This window comes from Protomyctophum bolini (assembly GCF_963924005.1).
Source record: "Protomyctophum bolini genome assembly, chromosome: 5".
Taxonomy (NCBI): domain Eukaryota; kingdom Metazoa; phylum Chordata; class Actinopteri; order Myctophiformes; family Myctophidae; genus Protomyctophum; species Protomyctophum bolini.
The window spans coordinates 48,111,238-48,136,263 of record NC_137866.1 but is presented as its reverse complement, the minus strand read 5'-3'; the positions used below and the strand labels follow the sequence as shown (position 1 = coordinate 48,136,263).

General features: G+C 43.8%; 1 protein-coding gene across 1 annotated transcript in view; it reads left to right on the top strand.

Moving 5' to 3' along the window:
• Positions 1-25,026, top strand: part of slc6a8 (solute carrier family 6 member 8) — a 70,985-nt gene that overhangs the window by 28,659 nt on the left and 17,300 nt on the right. Inside the window, 6 exon segments of the mRNA XM_080764753.1 lie at positions 7,832-7,963; positions 12,061-12,343; positions 18,886-18,931; positions 18,933-19,019; positions 22,739-22,873; positions 24,572-24,675. Coding sequence (XP_080620879.1) covers positions 7,832-7,963; positions 12,061-12,343; positions 18,886-18,931; positions 18,933-19,019; positions 22,739-22,873; positions 24,572-24,675 — 787 coding nt within the window.

Below are 25,026 nucleotides of genomic sequence, written 5' to 3'. Positions count from 1 at the left end.
TCCCCAGTGTCTCCCCAGTGTCCCCCCCGAGTGCCTCCCCAGTGCCTCCCCAGTGTCTCCCCAGTGTCTCCCCAGTGTCTCCCCAGTGTCTCCCCAGTGCCTCCCCAGTGTCCCCCTGAGTGTCTCCCCAGTGTCTCCCCAGTGCCTCCCCAGTGCCTCCCTGAGTGCCTCGCCAGTGCCCCCTCAGTGTCTCCCCAGTGTCCCCCCAGTGCCTCCAAGTGTCCCCCCGAGTGCCTCCCCAGTGTCTCCCCAGTGCCTCCCCAGTGTCTCCCCAGTGTCCCCCTGAGTGCCTCCCCAGTGCCTCCCCAGTGCCTCCCCAGTGCCTCCCCAGTGCCTCCCCAGTGCCTCCCGAGTGCCTCCCTGAGTACCTCCCCAGTGTCTCCCCAGTGCCTCCCCAGTGTCTCCTCAGTGTCCCCCAGTGTCCCCCCAGTGCCTCCCCAGTGTCTCCAATAGCAATACAAGAGCAATAATACAAATTAATCTTAATTTATTATTCTAATTATTTGCTCTCATCCAGTGCTAATGAAAAATAAAAATAAAATCCTATATTTTGGTTATTAAAAAAAATAAATATATATATATATACATTTTACAAGCAAAAACGGCAGCACAATATTTTCGTTTTTTGGTTATATACTTTTATATACATTTCTGGCCTATGACAAAATACTGCAGGATATTATGAGTAGAACTTTTAACCCAAAGTCCAGAAGGGTATTATCTATGAAACAATGCATTGAATGAGTTGTGCCCATGACGCGGGAACGAAATTATTTTTCTAGGCACTTTTTCTGGGGTCCCAACACGGCCTACAGGGGCCAATACCAATATGTTCACAAATTGGCACCAGCCAAGGTGACCATAACATGTATTGTATTGTATTGTATTTCTGTCTTCCTATATGTCTCTGGTTTATATTTTAGTATGATACACCTGCTAATTTTGTAGTTTAATGACAGTTATCACTGTAACCTGCTCCCATATTAAAACTTCCAGACAATACTTTTTGGAAACCAATGCTCTTATAAACGGTAGATTACAAGGTAATTGTCCCACTACAATCCATTTCTTGCTCAGGACATTGTTGTATTGTGCATACATATTGAGATTTCTATTTCAATCTTTGGTTTTGGTCTCTAACACTAGATTTTAGGGCTTCAAGGAATGCGACTGAAATTACCATATCTGTAAGATAATATACAATACAATCTACAGACATTGTAGGAAGACAAAAATACAACAATGTCATGGATACGTTGGGTGGTACCGAGATGTGGCTTGACCCCTGACTAATTGTTTTCTGTGTGTGAGCGTCGCAGTCCCGCCCCATTTCATGACGACGCCAGGCCCAGGAAATTAATCCCAATGCATTTTTCCCCATAGTCTTTTCAAACAGTATTTATTTAAAGACCTTTTAAGCGTCGTACGAAGCCAACTCAAGTCGTGACAACTCATGACAACAAACACAATATTTTGGACCAAACGAATAATTACAAAGAAGAAAAACAACCAAAAAAAAGTGCCATTTTTTTCTACTTTCTAATTCTTTGTTTGGCCCAAAACATTGTGTTTATTGTCATGATTTGTCAAGAGTTGGCTTTGTCCGCGGCATAAACATCTTTGAATAAATACTTTCTGAAAAGTCTACGAGGTAAATTAACGGGGATTTCTTTTCCGGGGTCTCTCGAGGGGGCGGGACTATATTATGCTCTGTCCGAATTATCTAGTATATTATAGCCTATGGTTACAGAGGCAACCGGTCCAACAGATACTGTATTTCCAAGGCTTCCTTTCTGCAGGGCCACGTTAGCTAGTGTGGAGATCAAATCCCCCATCTGGTTCTGCCCCGTGGTCTCAAAGACCCCTGTAGGGAGATTCCCAGGTGCCTTCACTTTGGCTAATTAAGGTCTCATTCACTATACCTGCTGGGATAAGTGGATGAAGATAGATGGATGGATGGATGGAGTATATATCCCGGTCACTTACCTTAGCTATGCTGTGCTTAACCCAGCTTAACTATAGGCTAACGGCATAGCATTGTAACTGAATGGCCAAACTGCTTAGCAGGCTAACGTAGCAATACTGTAAGTGTGTGACTCTATTTTTGTAGTAGTTCTTATAGTGTCACTTTCACCCTTTCAGCTTAACCACATGAACCTCTCTATTCTGGGCACGGCATAATAGGTGAACATTATAGCAGAATATATTATAAGCTCACAACGTGTCACGTTGCGACACATTGGGAGCTGACGCTGAATTCCCCCCCGCAGGACTAATATGGTCAAAAAAAGGATGTGGTTAAAGCAGTTAGTTTGTGTCATTCAGGCTGACACACATGCACACAGTACACACACACGCACACGCGCGCACGCACACACACACACACACACACACACACACACACGTCGTCATGCTTATACATGACTAACAGGCAGCTCCTACATGCTGTGTTTCTCAATGAGTTGTCTCGGAGAGCGAGAGAGAGACGTGGGAGAGAGAGAGAGAAAGAATGTGAGTGAATGAAAGAGGACTGTTGCCTATTCATGCAACTCATGATTGGCCCTCATTCTGTGTGTGTGTGTGTGTGTGTGTGTGTGTGTGTGTGTGTGACGTGTGTGTGTGTGTGAGCGCGTGTGCTGTGCGTGCATGTTTATTGTGAGCTTCAGTGCATCACCTCAATTCTCATCATGCATCATCTTAATTCAGACTGTCGCAAGACAAGTTGCAACTGGCAACATTTGTTTCTCACGGTAAATGGATTGCAACGTTGGGTCCTCCAGTGAGGAATCTGCAGTCACATGACTGTATACGTGGCCTCGTGTGCTCTCACTTCTGTGTATCAACAACTGATGTTGCCGCATACCCTGGCCATGCTACACTCTGATAACTGATGTTACCATATATGCCCTGGCCTACTATACACTCTGATAACTGTTACCATAATATGACACGGAATGTCCAATCCATCCCAAATTTGAATCACATGTCCAACCAAAAGCCCAAAGCAATTCCATTTTTATCTATAGGGGGCGCCGCAAATGCGAAAACCTTAACCATTTCTCGCAAAAACATGATTTTTGGGGGCATAAATTACTTACACATGATCAAACGGGTGTGACTTGACATTGTAATTGGCTAGCAACGTTAATAGGAGGGGCCTATGTAAGCGACTGCGGCAACCACACTTTGCTTTTTTTTATTGCGACCTTTCTAGTTACTATTACTTTGGCGATTTAAATTTTGATTAGAAAACATACACGAACCATCACATTTGAAAATAGCCAATCTACAAGCTCTCAATGCGTCGCGTTGCGGCGCATTGAGAGCTTGTAGATTGGCTATTTTCAATAGATTTTACAAGTTCATTTTCAATTCCGTACTTTTACTTGTAACAAAGTACTTCTAAATTGAAGTATTGGTACTTTTACTTAAGTAAAACAATTGAGTACTTTTTCCACCACTGGTAATAGATCAGCCGGCTAGTATAGTTTTGGAATGCACTCCTGTGAGTTTAGGATTTAAGTGATCCAGTTGGCTTACGCTCATGGTTATTAGGATGTAAGCTGTATGAAGCAGCAGTACCACATGTTGAATAGTAAGCACAAGCACGCATGCCAGTATTGACATGAACACACAGCAGTTGTCACAATACAGCAAGCGCTGGCCAGCTAGGTCGAAGCTCTGGCACGTATACGCACTATACGCAAGACTTTCATTAGTCGTGAAAGTTATTTCAAGGCATATTAAAAGATAGACAGACAGACAGACAGACGGTCTGTCTCAAGGTTCAAGGTTGTATACTTTTGTTACTATTGTTACATATTGTGTACAGGTACATAACAATAAAAAAGTATTTCTCCGTCTGTCTTTCCACGTATAGCCAAAGTGCAGGCTAGGACAGTGTGAAAACGTTCACGCGCGACGTCTGGCGGCAGCTTTGGTGGTCAAACACAAGCTTCCTAAAGTAATTTCACTAAATGCGGTGAGAACGTGTGAAATCAGTGAAAATCACTGTTTCCGGATAACGTGATGACGTAGACGGAGAAAGAGAGAGAGAGTCGAGTGAGAGTGTGTTCTTATTGGCCGGTCGTTGTAGTCTATAGTGAGCATCGGTTTGTTCTTATTGGCCGGTCGTTGTAGTCTAGTGAGCATCGGTTTGTTCTTATTGGCCGGTCGTTGTAGTCTAGTGAGCATCGGTTTGTTCTTATTGGCCGGTCGTTGTAGTCTAGTGAGCATCGGTTTGTTCTTATTGGCCGGTCGTTGTAGTCTAGTGAGCATCGGTTTGTTCTTATTGGCCGGTCGTTGTAGTCTAGTGAGCATCGGTTTGTTCTTATTGGCCGGTCGTTGTAGTCTAGTGAGCATCGGTTTGTTCTTATTGGCCGGTCGTTGTAGTCTAGTGAGCATCGGTTTGTTCTTATTGGCCGGTCTTTGTAGTCTAGTGAGCATCGGTTTGTTCTTATTGGCCGGTCGTTGTAGTCTAGTGAGCATCGGTTTGTTCTTATTGGCCGGTCGTTGTAGTCTAGTGAGCATCGGTTTGTTCTTATTGGCCGGTCGTTGTAGTCTAGTGAGCATCGGTTTGTTCTTATTGGCCGGTCTTTGTAGTCTAGTGAGCATCGGTTTGTTCTTATTGGCCGGTCGTTGTAGTCTAGTGAGCATCGGTTTGTTCTTATTGGCCGGTCGTTGTAGTCTAGTGAGCATCGGTTTGTTCTTATTGGCCGGTCGTTGTAGTCTAGTGAGTATCGGTTTGTTCTTATTGGCCGGTCGTTGTAGTCTAGTGAGCATCGGTTTGTTCTTATTGGCCGGTCGTTGTAGTCTAGTGAGCATCGGTTTGTTCTTATTGGCCGGTCGTTGTAGTCTAGTGAGCATCGGTTTGTTCTTATTGGCCGGTCGTTGTAGTCTAGTGAGTATCGGTTTGTTCTTATTGGCCGGTCGTTGTAGTCTAGTGAGCATCGGTTTGTTCTTATTGGCCGGTCGTTGTAGTCTAGTGAGCATCGGTTTGTTCTTATTGGCCGGTCGTTGTAGTCTAGTGAGTATCGGTTTGTTCTTATTGGCCGGTCGTTGTAGTCTAGTGAGTATCGGTTTGTTCTTATTGGCCGGTCGTTGTAGTCTAGTGAGCATCGGTTTGTTCTTATTGGCCGGTCGTTGTAGTCTAGTGGAGAGAGACCGCTACTTTGGACTGGATACTGGATGGCCTCCGTTTTATAGGGAGAGGGTGGGCGAGAGACAGATGAAACGGAGAGAGGGGGGCACGCCGCAGCAGCGCAAAGCTGTCGTTCATTCCATGTAATATAGTTAGTTATCTCTAGTTACCTCTCGTGTGAGTGCAAAGTATTATTCTCTCTATATACAATGAAATGAAAACGGGCGCTTAACAGGCATTACCAGTGCCTATGTGCCAGCAAGTTATGCTAATTCTTTAGCTGGAGATATAAACTGTCACTGTAGTGAAAACATGGCTTTGTATATACCAACCAGTGGTCATGCGACTCATGCCCACACATTGACCCACTTACTCCCCAGGGGTGTGTGTGTGTGTGTGTGTGTGTGTGTGTGTGGACCCCTATCTAGCTTTGTTGTCATACCAATTAACATGCCAGTAAGACAGAAAGAGAGACTGACTGACAGACCTACAGAAACGGAGGGTAAAACTGCACACTTTAACACAGTGTTGTGTTACAGATGTGTCGTATTTGTATGTGGACTATTTTTCGTCAGTGCATGCGGTTGGTTACTGAAGGTAACCATTGACTGAGGGGGATATAACGCTTAATTCATAAATGTTGTTTTCCCACTGTATCTGTATCATATAAATGGTCCTCACTAATGTTCATTGTAAGATCATTATCAACTCCATGTCTCATTGGAGGGCTGGGACAGTTCATAAACCTGCCCACCAGTGACATCATCGATGGGGATTCCAAGCTAAATAGACCCTATACAGCCTTCCTCTTCCTAGAAAGTTGGCATGCTGATATACAGTAGAAGCTATTGTTTTTTGCGTTAACGAAATAAATGAAAATACAGTTTTGAAACCTTGTTTGGAATGACCAAACCTGCCTCCTGATGAGGTCACTGGTTTATGAACTGACAGCCCTTCTCACACACAGTCTTTGCTTCTGGGGTCCCAGCTGGAACAAAATATATTCGAGGTCGAACGGAAGGTGTCAGGAAGGGGGTACGGGGAGAGCTTTACACGCTAAGGGCTGAGGTGGATGTACAGATATGTACAGTAGGCATATTGGTTATAGTCTATAGGTGTAACTGCACACATGTATATGTATCCGTTTGTATTTCTCTTCATATAGCTTTACGTGGGTGTGTCATGCCATCGCATTGTTATTCTGGGGGTGATTACAGTGTGCTGGGTAGGAGCGGCTATGGGAGAGCTTTTATCTGTTGTCTGCATGAAGGCTATTTGTTCTGCATGTTATATACTCTATGTGCACACACAACGTTCAGCATGCGTCGGCCTCTAATCGTATTCAAACGGCTTGTCGAGTCACGGAAGATTGTTATTTCGGGGTGGCGAATTATGTGGAGTGGGAGTGGCCGGTTATGAGAGAGAGAGAGAGAGAGAGCGAAAATGAGACGATGGCATCTCAACGGGCTTTATATCCTCCTAACGAAGGTAGATTATTACGACGGCATAACTGTCGCCTCTTCCTACTTCCTGGAGTAAGCCGAGCCGAGCCGCGTGGCCCACAGGGCAGCTGGAGCTCTATCTTCTGTAGCATAAAGCAGCTTGATGTAGGCTTTACAAGTACATCCCCTGGACATGGCGCTAATATGACACGTGGACTTACCCCCGATCCAATCCTTGATGCCATTTGTGCGGTCTCAGGGCGGACACGACACACACGACTACGGAATAACATAGAACGGCGTATACATCCTCCGATCTTGGTAATGAGCCAAACTGTCAGGGCCGGATCTACCATAATATGGGCACTTTGGGCACGTGCCCATGAGGGGCCCTTGGTTTCACAGAAAATTTCCCTGCTAATCGGAATGAAATAAATGGTGTCTAAAAAGATTAGTGTTTTATTGTTGGTGAGCAGGGGAAGCTGAAAAGTGCAATTGTGTGTAAAGCAGCAACAATGCGCTAGATTGGCTGTCACTCTGGGGGGTGCTTCAGTGCCCAGGGGCCCTCAGAGGTGTTAATCCGGACCTGCAAACTGTTATACTAACACAGGGGTGCACACACTTTTTTTTGACTTGAGAGCTTATACTTTCAAAATGCCCAGCTCAACAAGATGTACAGAAACCTGCACTGAAAACATTATAATACCATTGGGAATGGCTTTGGAATAGCAGTGCTGGCATTACATATCAGACAAATGCACTTGGAATGGGAAATGGGAAAGAATGGGGGGGAGGGGAGGGAGGGGGGGGGATGGAATAGGTAGAGATTTATCTTTATTTATTTTATTTAAATTTTCCAACTTGAAATTCGACCGACATTTTTTTGCGCAGCAACACTCTTGAAAACAAAGTTATTATGGGTTTGAGCTGACAGGCCTTATTTTATGTCAATCAATCAAGTCAACTTAATTCAAGCGGCAGATGCCAAAAAAAAATTATATATATATATATATAATACAATATTCTTTAGGGGCATGTCATGTGGTCTACCTGCACAGCCTTTGCGATTTACCTTTTGGAACTAGTAACAGATATCATGAAGAAAAGCAAAGGCTTGCAACTCACTTTTGCATAATGCTCCACGTATTTATTCACAATCACAGCAGGCAACAGCACTGAGCTGAGCTGGTCCCTGGAGTGTTGTGTGTGTATACATATAATGACTGTGTGCCGTTGTCTTGTTTTTCAGGAGTGTTTTTAATTCCCTACGTGATCATCTGCTTCGTGGGAGGGATTCCCATATTCTTCCTGGAGATCGCTCTGGGACAGTTCATGAAAGCTGGAAGTATCAATGTCTGGAACATCGCTCCCCTTTTTAAAGGTACACTACACCCACGCACGCACGCACGCACTACTGCAACATTCTGTTTATAGGGAGCCCTGCTAGACCAGGGGTTCTCAAAGTGGGGTCGGAGGACCACCAGGGGTCCTTACGTGGGTTCCAGGAGGTCCCCAACAAAATATGTTAACATAATGGATCAAAATCAGTTGAACCACTTTAAAAAAACACACCTAAAAAAAGTTGTGAAAAGCATGGAATATTTTTGAAACATTTAAAGGGTTAATTCAGATTTTTCGACTTAAAGCTGTATAGGAAATACTTGCCATTAATATAGTCGTTGCAAAAGTATGAATTGATTGCCTGAGTCCCGGGGGGGTGGGAGTTCTGGTTGGTTTTTTGTTGTTGTTGTTGGTGAATATTAAGTAGTTCTGGTCATTTTCTGGGGGTCTTTAAAAATAAATTAATCCATGAAACTATAGCATCATTTGTATTTCTACCATATAGAGCAACTTCTGTTCAACTTTGACCCCTCTCTGTCACATGGAACTATTGTTTTGTGCTGCTGCTGTTGCTGCTATATAGCGTAGTGATACAAATAGTTCCACGTGAACTAACCCTGCAACAACACAAATCTTGTATGGGGGGGGTCTCTGGCACAAAAGGTTTTCAGATGGGCGTCCGCCTGCCGAACACAAATTCATTTGGGGGTCCTTGACATGAAAAGGGTTGAGAACCACCGGCCCTGGACACGAACTCTCACCTTTAATTAAAAAGAGACACGTGACTAATGTGTCATGTGGTCAGGGTGGAGTGGAGTGTTTAATGTAGATGTGAGAGTGCAGATAACGGTGCAGATAACAGTCTTCTAATGTACTTATCACTATAAAAGTGATAACGTGGTGTGAAGTACAGTAGTCAGGTGTGTGTGTGTGTGTGTGTGTGTGTGTGTGTGTGTGTGTGTGTGTGTGTGTGTGTGTGTGTGTGTGTGTGTGTGTGTGTGTGTGTGTGTGTGTGTGTGTGTGTGTGTGTGTGTGTGTGTGTGTGTGTGTGTGTGTGTGTGTGTGTGTGTGTGTGTGTGTGTGTGTGTGTGTGTGTGTGTGTGTGTGTGTGTGTGTGTGTGTGTGTGTGTGTGTGTGTGTGTGTGTGTGTGTGTGTGTGTGTGTGTGTGTGTGTGTGTGTGTGTGTGTGTGTGTGTGTGTGTGTGTGTGTGTGTGTGTGTGTGTGTGTGTGTGTGTGTGTGTGTGTGTGTGTGTGTGTGTGTGTGTGTGTGTGTGTGTGTGTGTGTGTGTGTGTGTGTGTGTGTGTGTGTGTGTGTGTGTGTGTGTGTGTGTGTGTGTGTGTGTGTGTGTGTGTGTGTGTGTGTGTGTGTGTGTGTGTGTGTGTGTGTGTGTGTGTGTGTGTGTGTGTGTGTGTGTGTGTGTGTGCGTGCGTGCGTGCGTGCGTGCGTGCGTGCGTGTGGCGCTGGCAGGGCGTAATCACACCGGCTGAACCTTGTATCAGTTTCATAATGGGCTGGTAGTTTTCCAGTAGCATGATGTGACTCATGACACGTATACACGCGCGCACACACACACACACACACATGAAGCTGTGTTGCCAGAGGTGAGGGGGTCCGTTAATACCACACATCCCTATAGTTTAAGGTTGTACTTTATTGGTACATCTTGTGCACAGGTGCATACGACTAAACTTTTTTTGTTTGTTGTTGTTTTGTTTACACATTTATGTTAATTATCACAGAAATAATGGTTTATTTTTGCATTGAACATTGCAACGTTAGAATTTGTATTTTTATTTGCTGTTTAGGCTTCGTAATCACAGATTGCACAGGGCAGACATGACAAATAACTTAAATATATAAAGAAATCACTGACGCGTTTAATCGTATTTTTTACAAAATAGCGGAAATAGCAGACCTACAAGCTTGTAGGTCTGCTATTTCTGAAAAATGTTTGAAAATGTATGGACATTTTTCAACATGGAAACCAGTGACGATTATAAAAACAAAATTGTGATTATCTAAAAAAAAAAAAAAATCTGATTAGGTGATTATGTCATCATTGTGATTCATTCATACTTCATATTTCACCGCTGTAGTGCTGAAATGAATTCGGCTCGTCAAAAAAATGACTCGCTATAGCACCGAAGATCCGACTTTATAGGACGTCACATTAGACGCTCCAGTGCCGAACCGACTTTTATAGGAGTATATGAATGGCGCCCTACTGACCGCTGAGACCCTCCTGAGTTCCAGGGTCTGATCCAAGGACACTCCAGGGGTGTCCAGTGTCCTGCCGGATTTGAGTCTGATCCAAGGACAGGACACTCTGGGGTGTCCGATGTCCTGCTGGGTTTCTCTGAAGCTTGCGTCTCCTTGGGTCCCTAGCTGCTATCTTTATACAGTCACATGTGTTTTATTTCTGTCTTAACAGTTTAACTTCCATGTCAGATTTACACCCAGCTATGCACTAACACTACCAGCCTGCTGCTGGTGGTCACTGGGAGCTGGCCAGTAACAACCACAGTGTTCTACTGGTGGTCACTGGGAGCTGACCAGTACAACCACAGTATTCTACTGTTGTACTGGGAGCTGACCAGTACAACCACAGTCTTATACTGTTGGTCACTGGGAGCTGACCACTACAACCACAGTCTTCTACTGGTGGTCACTGGGAGCTGACCAGTACAACCACAGTCTTATACTGTTGGTCACTGGGAGCTGACCACTACAACCACAGTCTTCTACTGGTGGTCACTGGGAGCTGACCAGTACAACCACAGTCTTCTACTGTAGTACTGGGAGCTGACCAGTACAACCACAGTCTTCTACTGGTGGTCACTGGGAGCTGACCAGTACAACCACAGTATTCTACTGTTGTACTGGGAGCTGACCACTACAACCACAGTCTTCTACTGTTGTACTGGGAGCTGACCAGTACAACCACAGTCTTCTACTGTAGTACTGGGAGCTGACCACTACAACCACAGTCTTCTACTGGTGGTCACTGGGAGCTGACCAGTACAACCACAGTATTCTACTGTTGTACTGGGAGCTGACCAGTACAACCACAGTATTCTACTGTAGTACTGGGAGCTGACCACTACAACCACAGTCTACTACTGTTGGTCACTGGGAGCTGACCAGTACAACCACAGTCTTCTACTGTAGTACTGGGAGCTGACCACTACAACCACAGTCTTGTGGAAAGGAGGGTTTTAGTAGGGGTTGATCATGGGTGCCATGCTGTTAGTTGCGACTGTGTCTACTGTTCATTGGCACCGTTGTGTCTGCCTGTCACAATTATTACATCATCGCCACATCACAATTATTTGAGTTAATCACTTTTTTTTTGCATAATCGTTGATCATTTCCATGTTTAAAAAAAATGTCGTTATGTTTAAAAAAAAATAGCGGCGATCTACAAGCTCACAACACGTCACGATTTTGACAATATTACAAATTATTAGACATGTCATTGATTTCTATGTATGTTTAAGTTATTTGTCATGTCTGCCCTGTGCAATTTGTGATTACGAAGCCTAAAAGGCAAACAGAAATACAAATTGTAACGTTTCACTGTTCAGTGCATAAAACCATAAAACACAATTATTATCACAATTATTTGTGTGACAATTAATCGTTACACTTAAATTTTTAACGGTGAGAGCCCTGTTGTTTCAGCTGCTTCTGTTCACCAGACAGGGAGAGTTTCCCTGGTTTGGACATAGTAGTGCGTGGAGGTTTAAACGCGTTATTCCAACCAGTCACGCTGACATTTCAGATCCGTATATCTATTTTAACAATTGTAAAGTTGGTCACATGGCCAAAAGATGTGCGGCCCAGCCAATGACAACATGTGCGGCCCAGCCAATGACAACATGTGCGGCCCAGCCAATGACAACATGTGCGGCCCAGCCAATGACAACATGTGCGGCCCAGCCAATGACGACATGTGCGGAAAAAGATGTGCGGCCCAGCCACTGAAAACATGTGCGGAAAAGATGTGGCCAGCCAATCAGAGTCACCAGCTCTCGGCCCACACCAGGCCCGCCCCCACACTAGCGCACTTCTGCCGCGGAGTGCGTGAAATTCTAGTATATATATATATAATGTTCCTCTCCGATCTCCTCCACAGGTCTGGGTTACGCCTCCATGGTCATCGTGTTCTTCTGCAACACGTACTACATCATGGTCCTGGCCTGGGGCTTCTACTACTTCATCAAGTCCTTCAACTCCGTCCTGCCCTGGTCCACCTGCGACAACCCGTGGAACTCGGTCAACTGCATCGAGAGCTTTCGCCACGACGTCTGCAAGAACGGCACCCTGGTGAACAGCACCCTGGCCAACCACACCCTGCCTCCCAACATGACCTGCGAGGACCTGGCCAACGCGCGCTCGCCCATCATCGAGTTCTGGGAGTGAGTTTTCCTTTGCTTCTGTTCCCCCCCCCCCCCCCCCCCCCCCCCCTCCCCCGACAGCTTTTGTGTAGTGCGGTGTGTCGATTTGAAGTTTAATGACTTAAGCGCCATATTTCATTGTGTGACGAATGGTGAAAATAGCTGATCTACAAGCTTGCATATAACTATTTATATGCTATTTTTGAGTGGTGCAACCACTCCAAGGAACAGCAATGTCCCGTGTTCCCGTGTTCACCTATGCGTTCATTAATGAGCGTCATATGATGAGTACCAGTAGGGGGCGCTGTTTGCCAGAAACGGAGAGAGAGAGAGAGACAGTGCTGCACTGTTTGATTGATTGATTGAAATATTTATTAACAGTTTACAGAATTACATACAGTACATTTCAAGCACAAACTCAATACAAAGACTGTTAACTGTGAGCGGACGACCCAATTAAGCATTACACTTGTTTACAAGAGGGTCCACCGTGTTCAATTGATCAAAACATTTAGAGACGTACAAATAGATACTTCTATATAGTTAAAGAACAGAACAGGAATCATCATAAAGGAAGCAAAAAGGGAAGCAAAAAGAAACATATACAGTGAGGGGAAAAAGGGGGGCGGGGGCGGTGGGGGGGATTCAGATTTTGCGGGGGCCAGTTTTGAATTGCAGCCGTCCGTAGGTGCCCTTTGAGAGCGGTTTTGAAGGAGTCAAGGGATTCATATGTCTTAATGACTGTTGGTAGGGCGTTCCACATTTTGGTGGCATATAGGAGCGAAAATAATTTAGTCCGTTGTTTGTGCCGAATCTGGGTTGTACATGGTTTGTTGCACTCCCTCTGGTGTTGTGGGTGTGGACTTCGTTTACATTAAGGAAGTATTTAGACAGGTACATGGGTATCTTGGTGGTGTATCGAATCTTGTGGACCAGACCCATTGCAAGATGCTGTACTCTGTCTTCGACCCTAAGCCATTCCAGCCTGCCAAAGTGGGGAGGGGTGAGGTGGGTTCGGGGGTGAGGCCAAGTAGGAGCCTGACCAGTTTGTTTTGGGAGGTCTGGAGCCTTGTTTTAAGGGCCTTTTGAGGTGCTGTGGTACCAAGAGGTGCATGCATAGTCAAATAAACCTTATACGAGGGCTCCTGTTAAGGTCTTCAAGGTGTTTTTGTTGACCAGTGAGGAGATCCTGTAAAGGAATCTTGTTCTTTGATTGACTTTTTTGATTACGTTGGTGGCCATTTCATCACCGGAAAGATTGGCCTCCAGGATGGAACCTAGGTAGGTCATTTCATCTTTTCGTGTGATAATATTGTCACCCACTCTAACCAAGAAGCCTTGCTGAGATTACTATTTGATCCGAAGAGAATGGATTCAGTTTTTCCCAGGTGTAAGGATAGTTTATCAGCGAGCCAGGTGCAGATTCTACCGAGTTTAGAGCTGAGGGTCTTTTCAACCTGCAGTTTGTTCCTGTCCGAGACCAGCAGTGCTGAGTCATCTGCGAACAGGAACAAGTTGCAGTCACAAGCTGATGTCATGTCGTTTACATATATTAGGAACAGTAAAGTCCCTAGTATGCTTCCTTGTGGAACACCACAGCTCACTGGGAGGGGGGGGGGACAGTGTTCCGTTCACCTCCAACCTCTGTTCTCTCCCCTCCAGGTAGGATTGCATCCAGCTCACTGATGTGCTATCAAAACCAATAGCTTTTAGCTTGTTAACCAGTGGTTCACGGTGTCAAAAGCCTTTTGGAGGTCCAGCATGACCATGCCGCAGTATTTGCCAGCATGCACCTCGTGTTTGATGTGGTCGCTCAAATAGAGGAGGCATGTGTCAGTGGAGTGGGATGTTCTGAAACCAGATTGGAACTCGTACATTAATTTATTAGTGGCAAGATAGTTTTCAACCTGTTCATAGACTATTTTTTCCATCACTTTTGAGATGGAGCTTAGAATAGAAATAGGGCGGAAGTTGCCGGGTTCTAATTTACTCCCTTTCTTGTACAGGGGTTTATTTTGGCCAGTTTAAAATCTTGGGGGACCTGTCCCTGTTTGATGGAGAGGTTTACTATGTGGGTGATGACAGGAGCTATGGAAATGGCTGAGTCTCTGAGAAATTTGGAGGGAATATTGTCATGGCCAGTGGGGTTGGAGGGCACTCAGTTTTTTAAGTACCTCCTCAGTTGTTTCCATTGCCATTTTAAAATCATCTTTACTAACACCTAGGTTTTTGTAGAAGGCTTTGATGTGCTCTACACCAAAACGCCCAGAGTGGGAGGGCAGTTTGTTAACCAGCATTGTTGCAATGTTTGTAAAAAAGATGTTTAAGTGGTTGGCTACATCAAGCTTGTCAGTGATGAGGGTGTCATTCGATTTGATGTTTATGTTTGTAAACCTGGTTTTTAGTTTCTGACCACAGCCTAGTTGGTTGTTTAGTAGCTTCCAGAGCTCCCAAGGATTGTTTTTGTTTTCCTCTGCTTTATCATTGATAAAGTTTATTTTGGCTGATTTGGTCATGGCAATTACACCGTTTCTTAGCTTGTTACATTGGGTTTTTAAGATGGAGATCACTGTCGAAGCGCTCGGCTAGCTTGGACTTGCATTTAAGAAGTTCAGAGCAATTTTTGTCTCTGGCTTTCATTGCAGTCAGTATGTCTGAATTCATCCATGGCTCCGAGCGGGTTTTGACCCTGACGGTTCTCAGAGGAGCCATGATGTTTAGTACTGATGTAAATGTGGTTTTAAAGCCAAGCCATGCTTCTTCGACTAGTGAGCTTCTGAGCTCATCGGACCAATCCAGACCCTCCAGTTCAAGGTTAAAGGCCTCGCTAGAGTAGGTTTTGAGGTCCCTAGATATAATATGTTGCCTGCTAATGAGAGAGAGAGATAGAGAGAGAGAGAGAGGGGGGGTTGCACCACTCGGTTCACATGGGTGTGATTTTGAAAAGTCCAAATGATAATGAATGAACCGCAAAATATAGTTTAAACTTGAAATGGTTCTAATGCAAAAAAATCTTCTTCGGGTCTGCGAAGAAAACTCCCCCATTTGTTTGTCAGTGGTGAAGAAAAGTCCTCATGTTTTTTACATCAGTAAAAGTATCAATACTGGCCTGGGCCGTGGCTCAGCGGTCCAGGCACCTTGGCCGGCAGTCCGAGTCTGGCAGGGTGCCGCGGGTTCGACTCCCGAGCCCGACGGCCTTTACTGCATGTCACTCCCGAGTCCCCCATCTCTCTCCCCCATTTCCTGACAGCCTACCGTCTGTCCCTCTATAAAAGAATATAAAATAAAGGCGAAAGCCACAAAATAAATAAAATAAATGAAAATAAAAAAGTATCAATACTATATATATAGGCCTATGTATGCTCATATTTATATGTAAACGTCATCCTCAATACATAAAAATATCGCAACCTCGCGGCGCCATTTCAGCGATGAAAACGAATGTATCTAACGTGTGCCCGGACATGACTCGGTATCACCGGAAGTTCACCAAATCAGCTGTGGTATAGCTCTTCAAAATAAGGGCTTACGGCTGAACAGCCTGGCATTCTGCGCCAAAACCACTAGATGGGACTGTTGGCTGTGAAAGCATTTTTTACAGTCCTGCTCCTGAGATGCACCGGACCAGATTTATTGATTGATTGATTGATTGAAATATTTATTAACAGTTTGTAGAATTACAGTACATTTTAAGCACAAACTCAATACAGAGAGACTGTTAACTGTGAGTGGACGACCCAATTAAGCATTACACTTGTTTACAACAGGGTCCACATTGTTAAATTCATCAAAACATTTAGAGACGTACAAATAGACACTAAATACAGGCTTGAGGCGCCGTGGAACTCCCTTGTGCTTAAAGGACCACTTCACCACTTTTCAACCTATCTTCATATAATAGGTCCTAACTAATAATCATGATAAAAATGGCGCAATTGTTTTCTACTCGGTCTGTGTCTCATAGGAGGGCTGTGGGTAGTTCAGAAACCGTCTTCCAGTGACATCATCGATGGGGAATACAAGCTATTAAAAACTGCAGGCTTTCTAGTCCTGAAAAGTTGCAATGCGAAAATCGAAGCCATCGTTCTCACGATCATGAAAATCTAAACATTTTTGCAAATAAATATTGTTTAAAAAATAATATGTCTAATGATGATGTCACTGGAAGACGGTTTCTAAACTGCCCACAGTCCTCCTATGAGACACAGACTGCTTGCACCCACCTGCGGTATGCCTGTGGACTGCATACCGTTCGTTCATGGACCAATGAAGGGCTCATAGTCCGGCAGGCAGTCGACAGGCTTCTTTTGTTTTAAAGCGGGGAAATTTGGTATAATATAGTCTTTCTTTTATTGGCTTAGAATATTGTCTATATCCATACATTCGTGAATCCACTTGCTGACCGGCTGTTATAGTATTGGGCAATCTTTTTTTATAGGGGTTTCTTCTTATGTGACCCTATACCATCCTATGGCTGGCAACTATGGGGTTTTTCATCATTCTGAATCCATTCCAAGCATTAGTTTTGCACAAAATACACTCCTTGGGCTAAAAGCAGCCGTAGCCACTTGCCCAAATGTGCCCAAAATGGGCTGACCTCTTCACATTCGTCATGACGTCTATTGCCTTTTTTTTAGCCCAAGGAGTGTATTTTGTGCAAAACGAAAGCCCCCTAGTTTGAAATGTCACATGCTACTTTAAAGCAAAAGGAAAGTTTGACGTTTTTGCCTGTGCTTTTATAGTGCATTCGATCGTCCGAGCCATAATGCTTACTTACGTTAGCCGGTTAGCTAGCAATGTTGTTAGCGCAGCACTGGATCGTTCATCGTAGATCGCCATACTAAGCCATTATCAATCGCCTGTATCTCCTATTCCTTGTCCCAGATGGGCATTTTGGTCAAAACGGCGTTTCTTTGACGGCGATGGGGAGTGCACCGGCATAGCTCGATCACGTAAACAAAAGCTGTCTCGGCTCCGTCGAGCTTGCTGCGATAATCCACTTCCGGTCGACTGAAAATGTGGCTTTTCAAATAAGAGCTCGACTGGAAGAATGCAGGCGTGAATTATAGGTCCTAATTTTTTCAATAAATGATAGCGGCTAAATGGTAACGGTAGGGTCACAAGAAATCCCTATAAAAACATTTGCCCAATACTTTCAGCCGGTCAGCAAGTGGATTCATGAATGTATAGTATATATAGACAATATTTTAGGCCATAAAAAAATATTATATATCAAAATTCCCACCCGCCCACCTCGGCTGCCGGACTATCTATGTTATTGGTTCTTTTTCATGTCAAGGTCCCCCAAATTAATGTGTATACCCGCAAGCTGAACATATTTGTGATTTAAAAAGGGGGGGGTTTTATTGGTGATATTGGGTGATATTGGTCAATGGTCATTGCAGGTATTGTGCTACAAAACTGTGATTTTTCACCATTCAAATTCAAAAATAGTAAAAGTAGCAGATGGACAAGCTCAAAACGCGTCGCTTCCTACTAGGACATTTAACGCATTTAGGCCTGACGTCGAAATAAAAAAAAAGTCTTCTGAAAGAATATATATTCAAAGATTTGTGCTGCATTTTCACGATTTTACACGAAAAGTAGCAGATCTACATGCTCATAGCGCAACTGTATACTGCCCCCCCAGGGCATTATACACATACATACTGAATACCACATAGTTATTAGTTACCACGTGGCTGCTGCTGTTCATTAGAACCAACATGTGTCTACGCTGCCACCATCCATGACCAGGGGCAATCTGTCCCTACAGTATACCAGTATGTGTGTCCCTGCAGGTACAGGCTCGGCAGTGGTTCGCAAACATTTTTGGCTAATCAAGGTCACCCCTGTAAATGACGGGTTCATGCACGATTCCACTGCACCCCTGAATTACATTGTTACTTCATATTGTGTCATATTAATAACGGCACATGAATATTTATAGGCCTATCTCCCCCCCCCCCCCCCTAACATACAGTATGAAAACATGGGAGAATATCAATTTCCATATTACACAGATTGAATATAACCCCCATAGCATACCTATTCTGGGACGAAAATTCACCAAAAATAGCCTATATACTAAATAGTCTATATACAGTATCTACAAGCTCACAACTCTGTCACGAGTTCACAACAGGACACGTTGTGAGCTTGTAGATCTGCTGTTACATGGAGAGACTTAGGCTGAAAAAGAACGCACCAAGTATAAAGTCCAAGTAGCATTGATGCATATTATCAAAGTATATTCTGAGCCCACTTTGAGAAACACATGTATACAGCATGCCTATTGAAGCAGGATCCACAGGAACATAATCATGCTCCCCTGTCCTGATACGTCACATTTTGTGGTCTATTCCCCACAGGCATGGCTCTTTGCTATAGGCCCCCTCTGTTGTTTTCACTCTACATTACATATCTTTGCTGAATGTTCGCCTCCAGAATATAGGGACAAAAAAAAGAAAAAAAAGAAAGTGTCTCGGCCTGGCAGGACGTCGGCATAAATAATTCCTCTCGATTGACCGAGAGGTTTCTTTCTCTCTGCTCTCTCTCTCTAGGCGCAAGGTGTTGAACATCTCGGATGGTTTGGATGAGCCTGGGGGAGATGAACTGGGAGATGCTGTTGTGTCTGGTGGCCGTTTGGATCATGGTGTACTTCTGCGTGTGGAAGGGCGTCAAGTCTACCGGCAAGGTAACGCACGCACGCACGCACGCACACACACACGCACACACACACACACACTCGCGTGCGGCCTCAGCAGCTCCATGGATCTGTGCTGTCAGGGTCATTTGACACATAGTATAATATATATATATATAAGTTACCAGCGTGCTAAAGGCTATCGAGTTGTGGCCGTCTTGCATAACGGGTCTAAAGGTCAGGGGTCATTCACGCGCAAAAGGTTATAGATAGACCACTACTATGTTTGTCTGTCTGTGTGTGTGTGTGTGTGTGTGAGACTAGTGTGTACCGTATATTCCTCGTGTGTTGTTAGAGAGAGAGACTTGTTGTTTTCCCTCGTGTGCTCTTAGAGAGAGAGAGAGAGAGAGAGACGGCAATGTTTTACAAAGTATAAAACAGGGCTTATAATATGCATAATATATATGAATATAATATTAGATTTATTTAGATACTAATAATAACTAAAACAATATATATATTAGATAATAACAATAATAATAACCAAAACAATATATTGGAAGTATAGCCATAAGGGAAACAAGTTAGATATTCCAAATATTCCTGATGAGAAGCGTACACATTCAATTGTGTTTTATGCATTGCACATTGGACCGTTACAATACCAAACATTCACAAAATAGTGCGGAAATAGTTTATCTAAAGGTTTACTTGTAAGCTTGTAGATCTGCTATTGCGGCTATTTCTGAAAATGTGTGGACATATTTTGTTTCAACATGGAAACAATTGACAGTTATGCAAAAAAAAGAAATTGTGATTATTATGTCGGATAATTGCGATTAGGCGATTATGTAATAATTTGACGGGCCTGTATAGCAGAACGTTGAGGTGAGAGAGACTATACAGTGCGATGACTCATACTTGGACTACTTGCGTACTTGAACCTTCCTGCCACTGTGCTGACTTTTTTTTATCAATGACTGTAGCTGTGGAGACACTTTAATCAACACCAAACAAAATCTACTGTATACAAAAAACAAAAACGTCATCCTGGACGACAAAATGACTCCTGATGCCAGCACTGACTCGGCACCGACTCCCAAGGCCAAACCGGGGGGGGGGGGGACTGTTTCTCATCGAGCCGTTTTCAACGTTGACAGATCAAATTTAGTTTAGTAAACATAAACGCATAGCTAGTATACTGCCGTGGTGACCATAAGTGACAATTATGGTCCCATGTGACAATAAAGTTCATGATAGATAGTCTATTATACCCGTCCATTCGGCTCTTTAGTAAACGGGGAATACGTCAGGATACCAATTTCTTTCTTCTTTTTTTTTGTAATTCAAATGTTTTTTTATTTTTAACCCATTTTGCGCGGGAACCCATTTTGGTGTTGGCGTCATGTCGTGCTTTAGCTATTTAAAAAAAGCAGATCTGCAAGCTCATAGCGCGCCACCGAGTGGCGCGCTACGAGCTTGTAGGTCTGCTATTTTTGAATTTTTTTTACATTTTGACATTTTTAGAATCTGATCTCGGGTCAGAATGGGGTTAATCAGACCAGTGTGTGTCCAGTGGAAACCTCGTATGAATCTGATCTCAGGTCAGAATGGGTTAAAAAGTGGTACAGAATACAGCCAGTCCAGTCCAAGAAACAAAAGGACAGTCAAAAGGACTGAGCACTGATCACGTACACAGCTGGGTTCATAACAAATTAGTGCCCTTGTTCTGTCAAAGTCGTTTGTGCATTAATTTAAGGTTCATATGAATCCAAAATCTGTCCCATGTAGGACTTCAGGATGTGTGTGTGTGTGTGTGTGTGTGTGTGTGTGTGTGTGTGTGTGTGTGTGTGTGTGTGTGTGTGTGTGTGTGTGTGTGTGTGTGTGTGTGTGTGTGTGTGTGTGTGTGTGTGTGTGTGTGTGTGTGTGTGTGTGTGTGTGTGTGTGTGTGTGTGTGTGTGTGTGTGTGTGTGTGTGTGTGTGTGTGTGTGTGTGTGTGTGTGTGTGTGTGTGCGCGCGTCAGGGGCTCTAATCACAATCGTACTCACTCTCCTGCTGTCACATGGTGTTTCCATGGCTACGGCAGAGGGGAGGGGGTGTTGCCTTAGCATTGTGAGGTGGCAGGAGGGGATTGGCCGGTGGAGAGAGAGGAGGCAGAATGACTGCAGTAGTACGTGACCAGAGAGAGAGGGAGAGAGAGAGGGGGGGGAGGGAGAGATAGAGGGGGGGGGGGGAGAGGGGGGAGAGGGAGAGAGAGAGAGGGAGAGAGAGAGCTTCAAGATGGGGTGGAATTCCAACTGCACTCTCTAACCTTCACGGATTAAAGTTCTCAGTCTATAAAAATGACTGATATCAGTCATTTTTATAGGATTATTTAAGAGTATTTAGACTGGGTCAAACTAGCAATAGATGGTTTAACCCCTTTTGGTGTCGGCATTATGTTATGCTTTAGCTATTGAAAAATAGCAGATCTACAAGCTCTACGAGCTTGTAGGTCTGCTATTTTTGGAAAATCGAAGAACGACTGACACAGAAACATGGCTTTTTCAGAAAACTGTCAGGATGTTCTCCGGTCAAAATGGGTTAAAAAGCAAAGGTTGAAAGGCTCCTACAGTATTACTGTAGTACTGTACTGTACTGTAGTACTGTATGTGCAAATGCATTCAACTGGTTGGTTGTATGTACAGTAGGGCTATATAGAGCACACACACACACACAGAATGACAATACCAAAACATCAACGTTCTGCAAGTATTCTGAAAGAATGTATATATTCAAAGATTTGTGCCGCATTTCAACGATTGTTCGAAAATATAGCAGACCTACAAGCTCGTAGCGTGCCACTCAGTGGCGCACTATGAGCTTGTAGATCTGCTATTTTTCAATGGATAAATGATAACGTAATGTTTAAAACACCCAAAAGAGGTTCCCGCCCCCAAAATTTGGCTGAATCACTTTACTGACCTGAGATCTGTTCTGTGTAGCTGTCACACCGCACCAAGACATCGGGTCACACATACTTACCACAGATTACAAACACACTGAAAACACTTTGATATCATGACTTCTATAACAAAAGGAAACCTCACACACCTTATACGTGGTAACAGCTGATCAGGCAGCAACATTTAGTGAGCTGTGGATGACAGGATAAGGACGTCCAAGTGTCGATTTCATCAACTAAAACTACGACGAAAAATGTTACCCGATTTTTCCACTGAAAAACTCAATTAAAACTAAAAAATACTGACAATTACATACTGACAATTTTGTCAACAAATATAAACTAGACTGAAAGGTTAGGGAGGGGACTATAGTGTAGACGGGATCCATTAGAACCAGAACCTTTGTTTATTTTATAAGCTCACAATGCGATGCATTGTGTGAGCTTGTGGTTTGGCTATTTTAAGCATTGCAACCAAGGGAAACATCTGTCATTATGACACCATCAACACCTGCCAGAATATTTCTTTGTGACAAAATATTTTTTTGTGACAAAATATTTTTTTGTGACAAAATATTTTTTTGTGACAAAATATTTTTTTTTGTGACAAAATAAACTGTAGACTGTTAACTGTAAGCCTATCATATTATAGTATGTGTATTCCTGCACATTACTCATCTTCGTACACGCATACTATAGTCTACCTTTCCACTTTCCACCTTTCCAAGAATAATAATTCTAATAATAAACGTTTTATTTTAACCCATCTGTGTGTGTGTGTGTGTGTGTGTGTGTGTGTGTGTGTGTGTGTGTGTTTGTATGTCAGATTGTGTACTTCACAGCAACATTCCCCTACGTGGTTCTCGTCATCCTATTGGTCAGAGGAGTCACACTTCCTGGTGCATACGATGGAATCATGTACTACATCTACCCTAACTGGTCCAAACTGGCTGAGGCACAGGTCAGTAATATTATACATTATTATTTACCACTGCTACTATTACTAATACCTTTGTGACTCTCACTTCCTCGGTCAGAACCATAATGTATTGAGATATATTGGCCTACGTGTGATTTGTTTTTGAAGTTTCCGATGTCTCTCAAAACGTCTTGGGTCGCATTCACACCTCTCTTTCGGTAGACTCGACGCGATTGGGCAGAGAAGTTGCATCATTTTTGCATATATATATTTTTAAACGTATGTTTATTGATTTTTCTTTACAACATAGTATTTTCAAAGCAATTATTCACATATATATCCCCCCCCCCCCCCCCCCCCACAACCCCATGGCAGCACGAATACTAGACAAAATCTTCGAAGAAACGTTGTTTTGTGATTGAATTTGCTGCATTTGCCTGCACACTGGCTTAGTCGAGCGCAGCGCAACGTCAGTAGGGAACTTTATCAATGTGTTCAATTCATGAACTACACAGTGAAACACATGGTGTTAAAATGATACTTCTAGCAATAGTTGGGACGTACTGTAGATGGCTCTGGTCCATAGCCCTAATGCGTTGCATTTAGAATGAATGAAACTTTATTGACAGCCGAGCTATGTTACTCTCAACTTCCGCCGCTCGCATGAATGCAGACCAGCCTCTCGTCTTTAGCGTAAATAAAAAGAAAGTTTTTGCTACTCACCAAAACAAAGGCGGGTTGTGTCATTACTTTGACACTACACGAGTAAGACGCGCAAACGCGGGAAGCGAACGCAGATCTTGGACCATGCCATCACACTCATGTCACCATGACTCAGCCATAGCCATATAAGGAGTCCCCAAAGCAGCTATACGTCCAAATATGGAGTGTGTTGCATCAATCACAAACAAATCACTCAGCTCCATATATGGGCACAAAAGTGGGACAGACACACACAGACAGACAGACATGATCTGCTAGGTCTCATAGTAAGTGCTCACTGCGTTCGCAATTACTCTTGAGCCCCCCCCACCACACCGGGGAAAAAAAAAACTTTTAGTTACTCCTTTAGTTACTTTAATTGCCTCACATAGAGAATATTTTTCCTCCGGTGATAATACATGTTTATACGTGTGGTGGTGGTGGTGGTGGGGCTCAGAGTGCGTCCACTATAAGGAAAGTATAATAGGCTTTCTAATGACACAACCCGCCTTCGTTTTGGTGAGTAGCAAAAAAACGTTCATTTCATTTACGCTAAAGAGGAGAGAGGCTGGTCTGCATTCATGCGAGCGGCGGAAGTTGAGAGAGTAACATGGCTCTAAATGCAACGCATTAGAGCTATGGACCAGAGCATTAGAGCTATGGACCAGAGCTAGGACGTAGATATAAAGTACGTGGATGCAGTGCGTTATCGAGACGGGGACGTTGTGTTGTCACAAATAAGTGATATAAGTGAATAAGTGATAAGCTGGTATAATTCCAGACCATACCATGTACATAACATGCCTTGTATAGGTCTGACAGGACCATACATAGCAGCTCATCGTTGGGGGGGGGGGGAGAGCCTTGTAGATCTGACAGACCATGCATATAGCAGTCCATCGTTCGGAGAGCCTTGTAGATCTGACAGACCGTGCATATGGCCGTGCTCGTCGTTGGAGAGACTTGTAAGATCTGAGAACAGTACGTTGACCTCTCCTTCCTGCCACTTGACCCTGTGACCTCTGACCTTATTTATAGGTGTGGATCGATGCCGGGACTCAGATCTTCTTCTCGTATGCCATCGGCCTGGGAGCTCTGACCGCCCTGGGCAGCTACAACCGGTTTAACAACGACTGCTACAAGTGAGACACGCACGCACGCACGCACGCACGCACGCACGCACGCACACTTTTTCAATTAAAGTCTACTTACTATAGAGCGTCGCAGTCCCTCCCCCTTTCAGAACAACGAGTGGCACCCAGGAAATGAATCGCGATGCATTTTGTCCCATAGGCGTTTCTTAATTTTTTTATTTAAAGACCTTTTTAAACGTCGTGCAAAGCCAACTCTTGTCGTGACAAATCATGACAACAACACACACACACACGATATTTTGGACCAAACAAATAATTACAAAGAAGGAAAAACGACAAAGAAAGTGTTGTATAACCTGCCGTTTTTTTTTTTTTCTACTTTATAATTGTCCGTTCGGT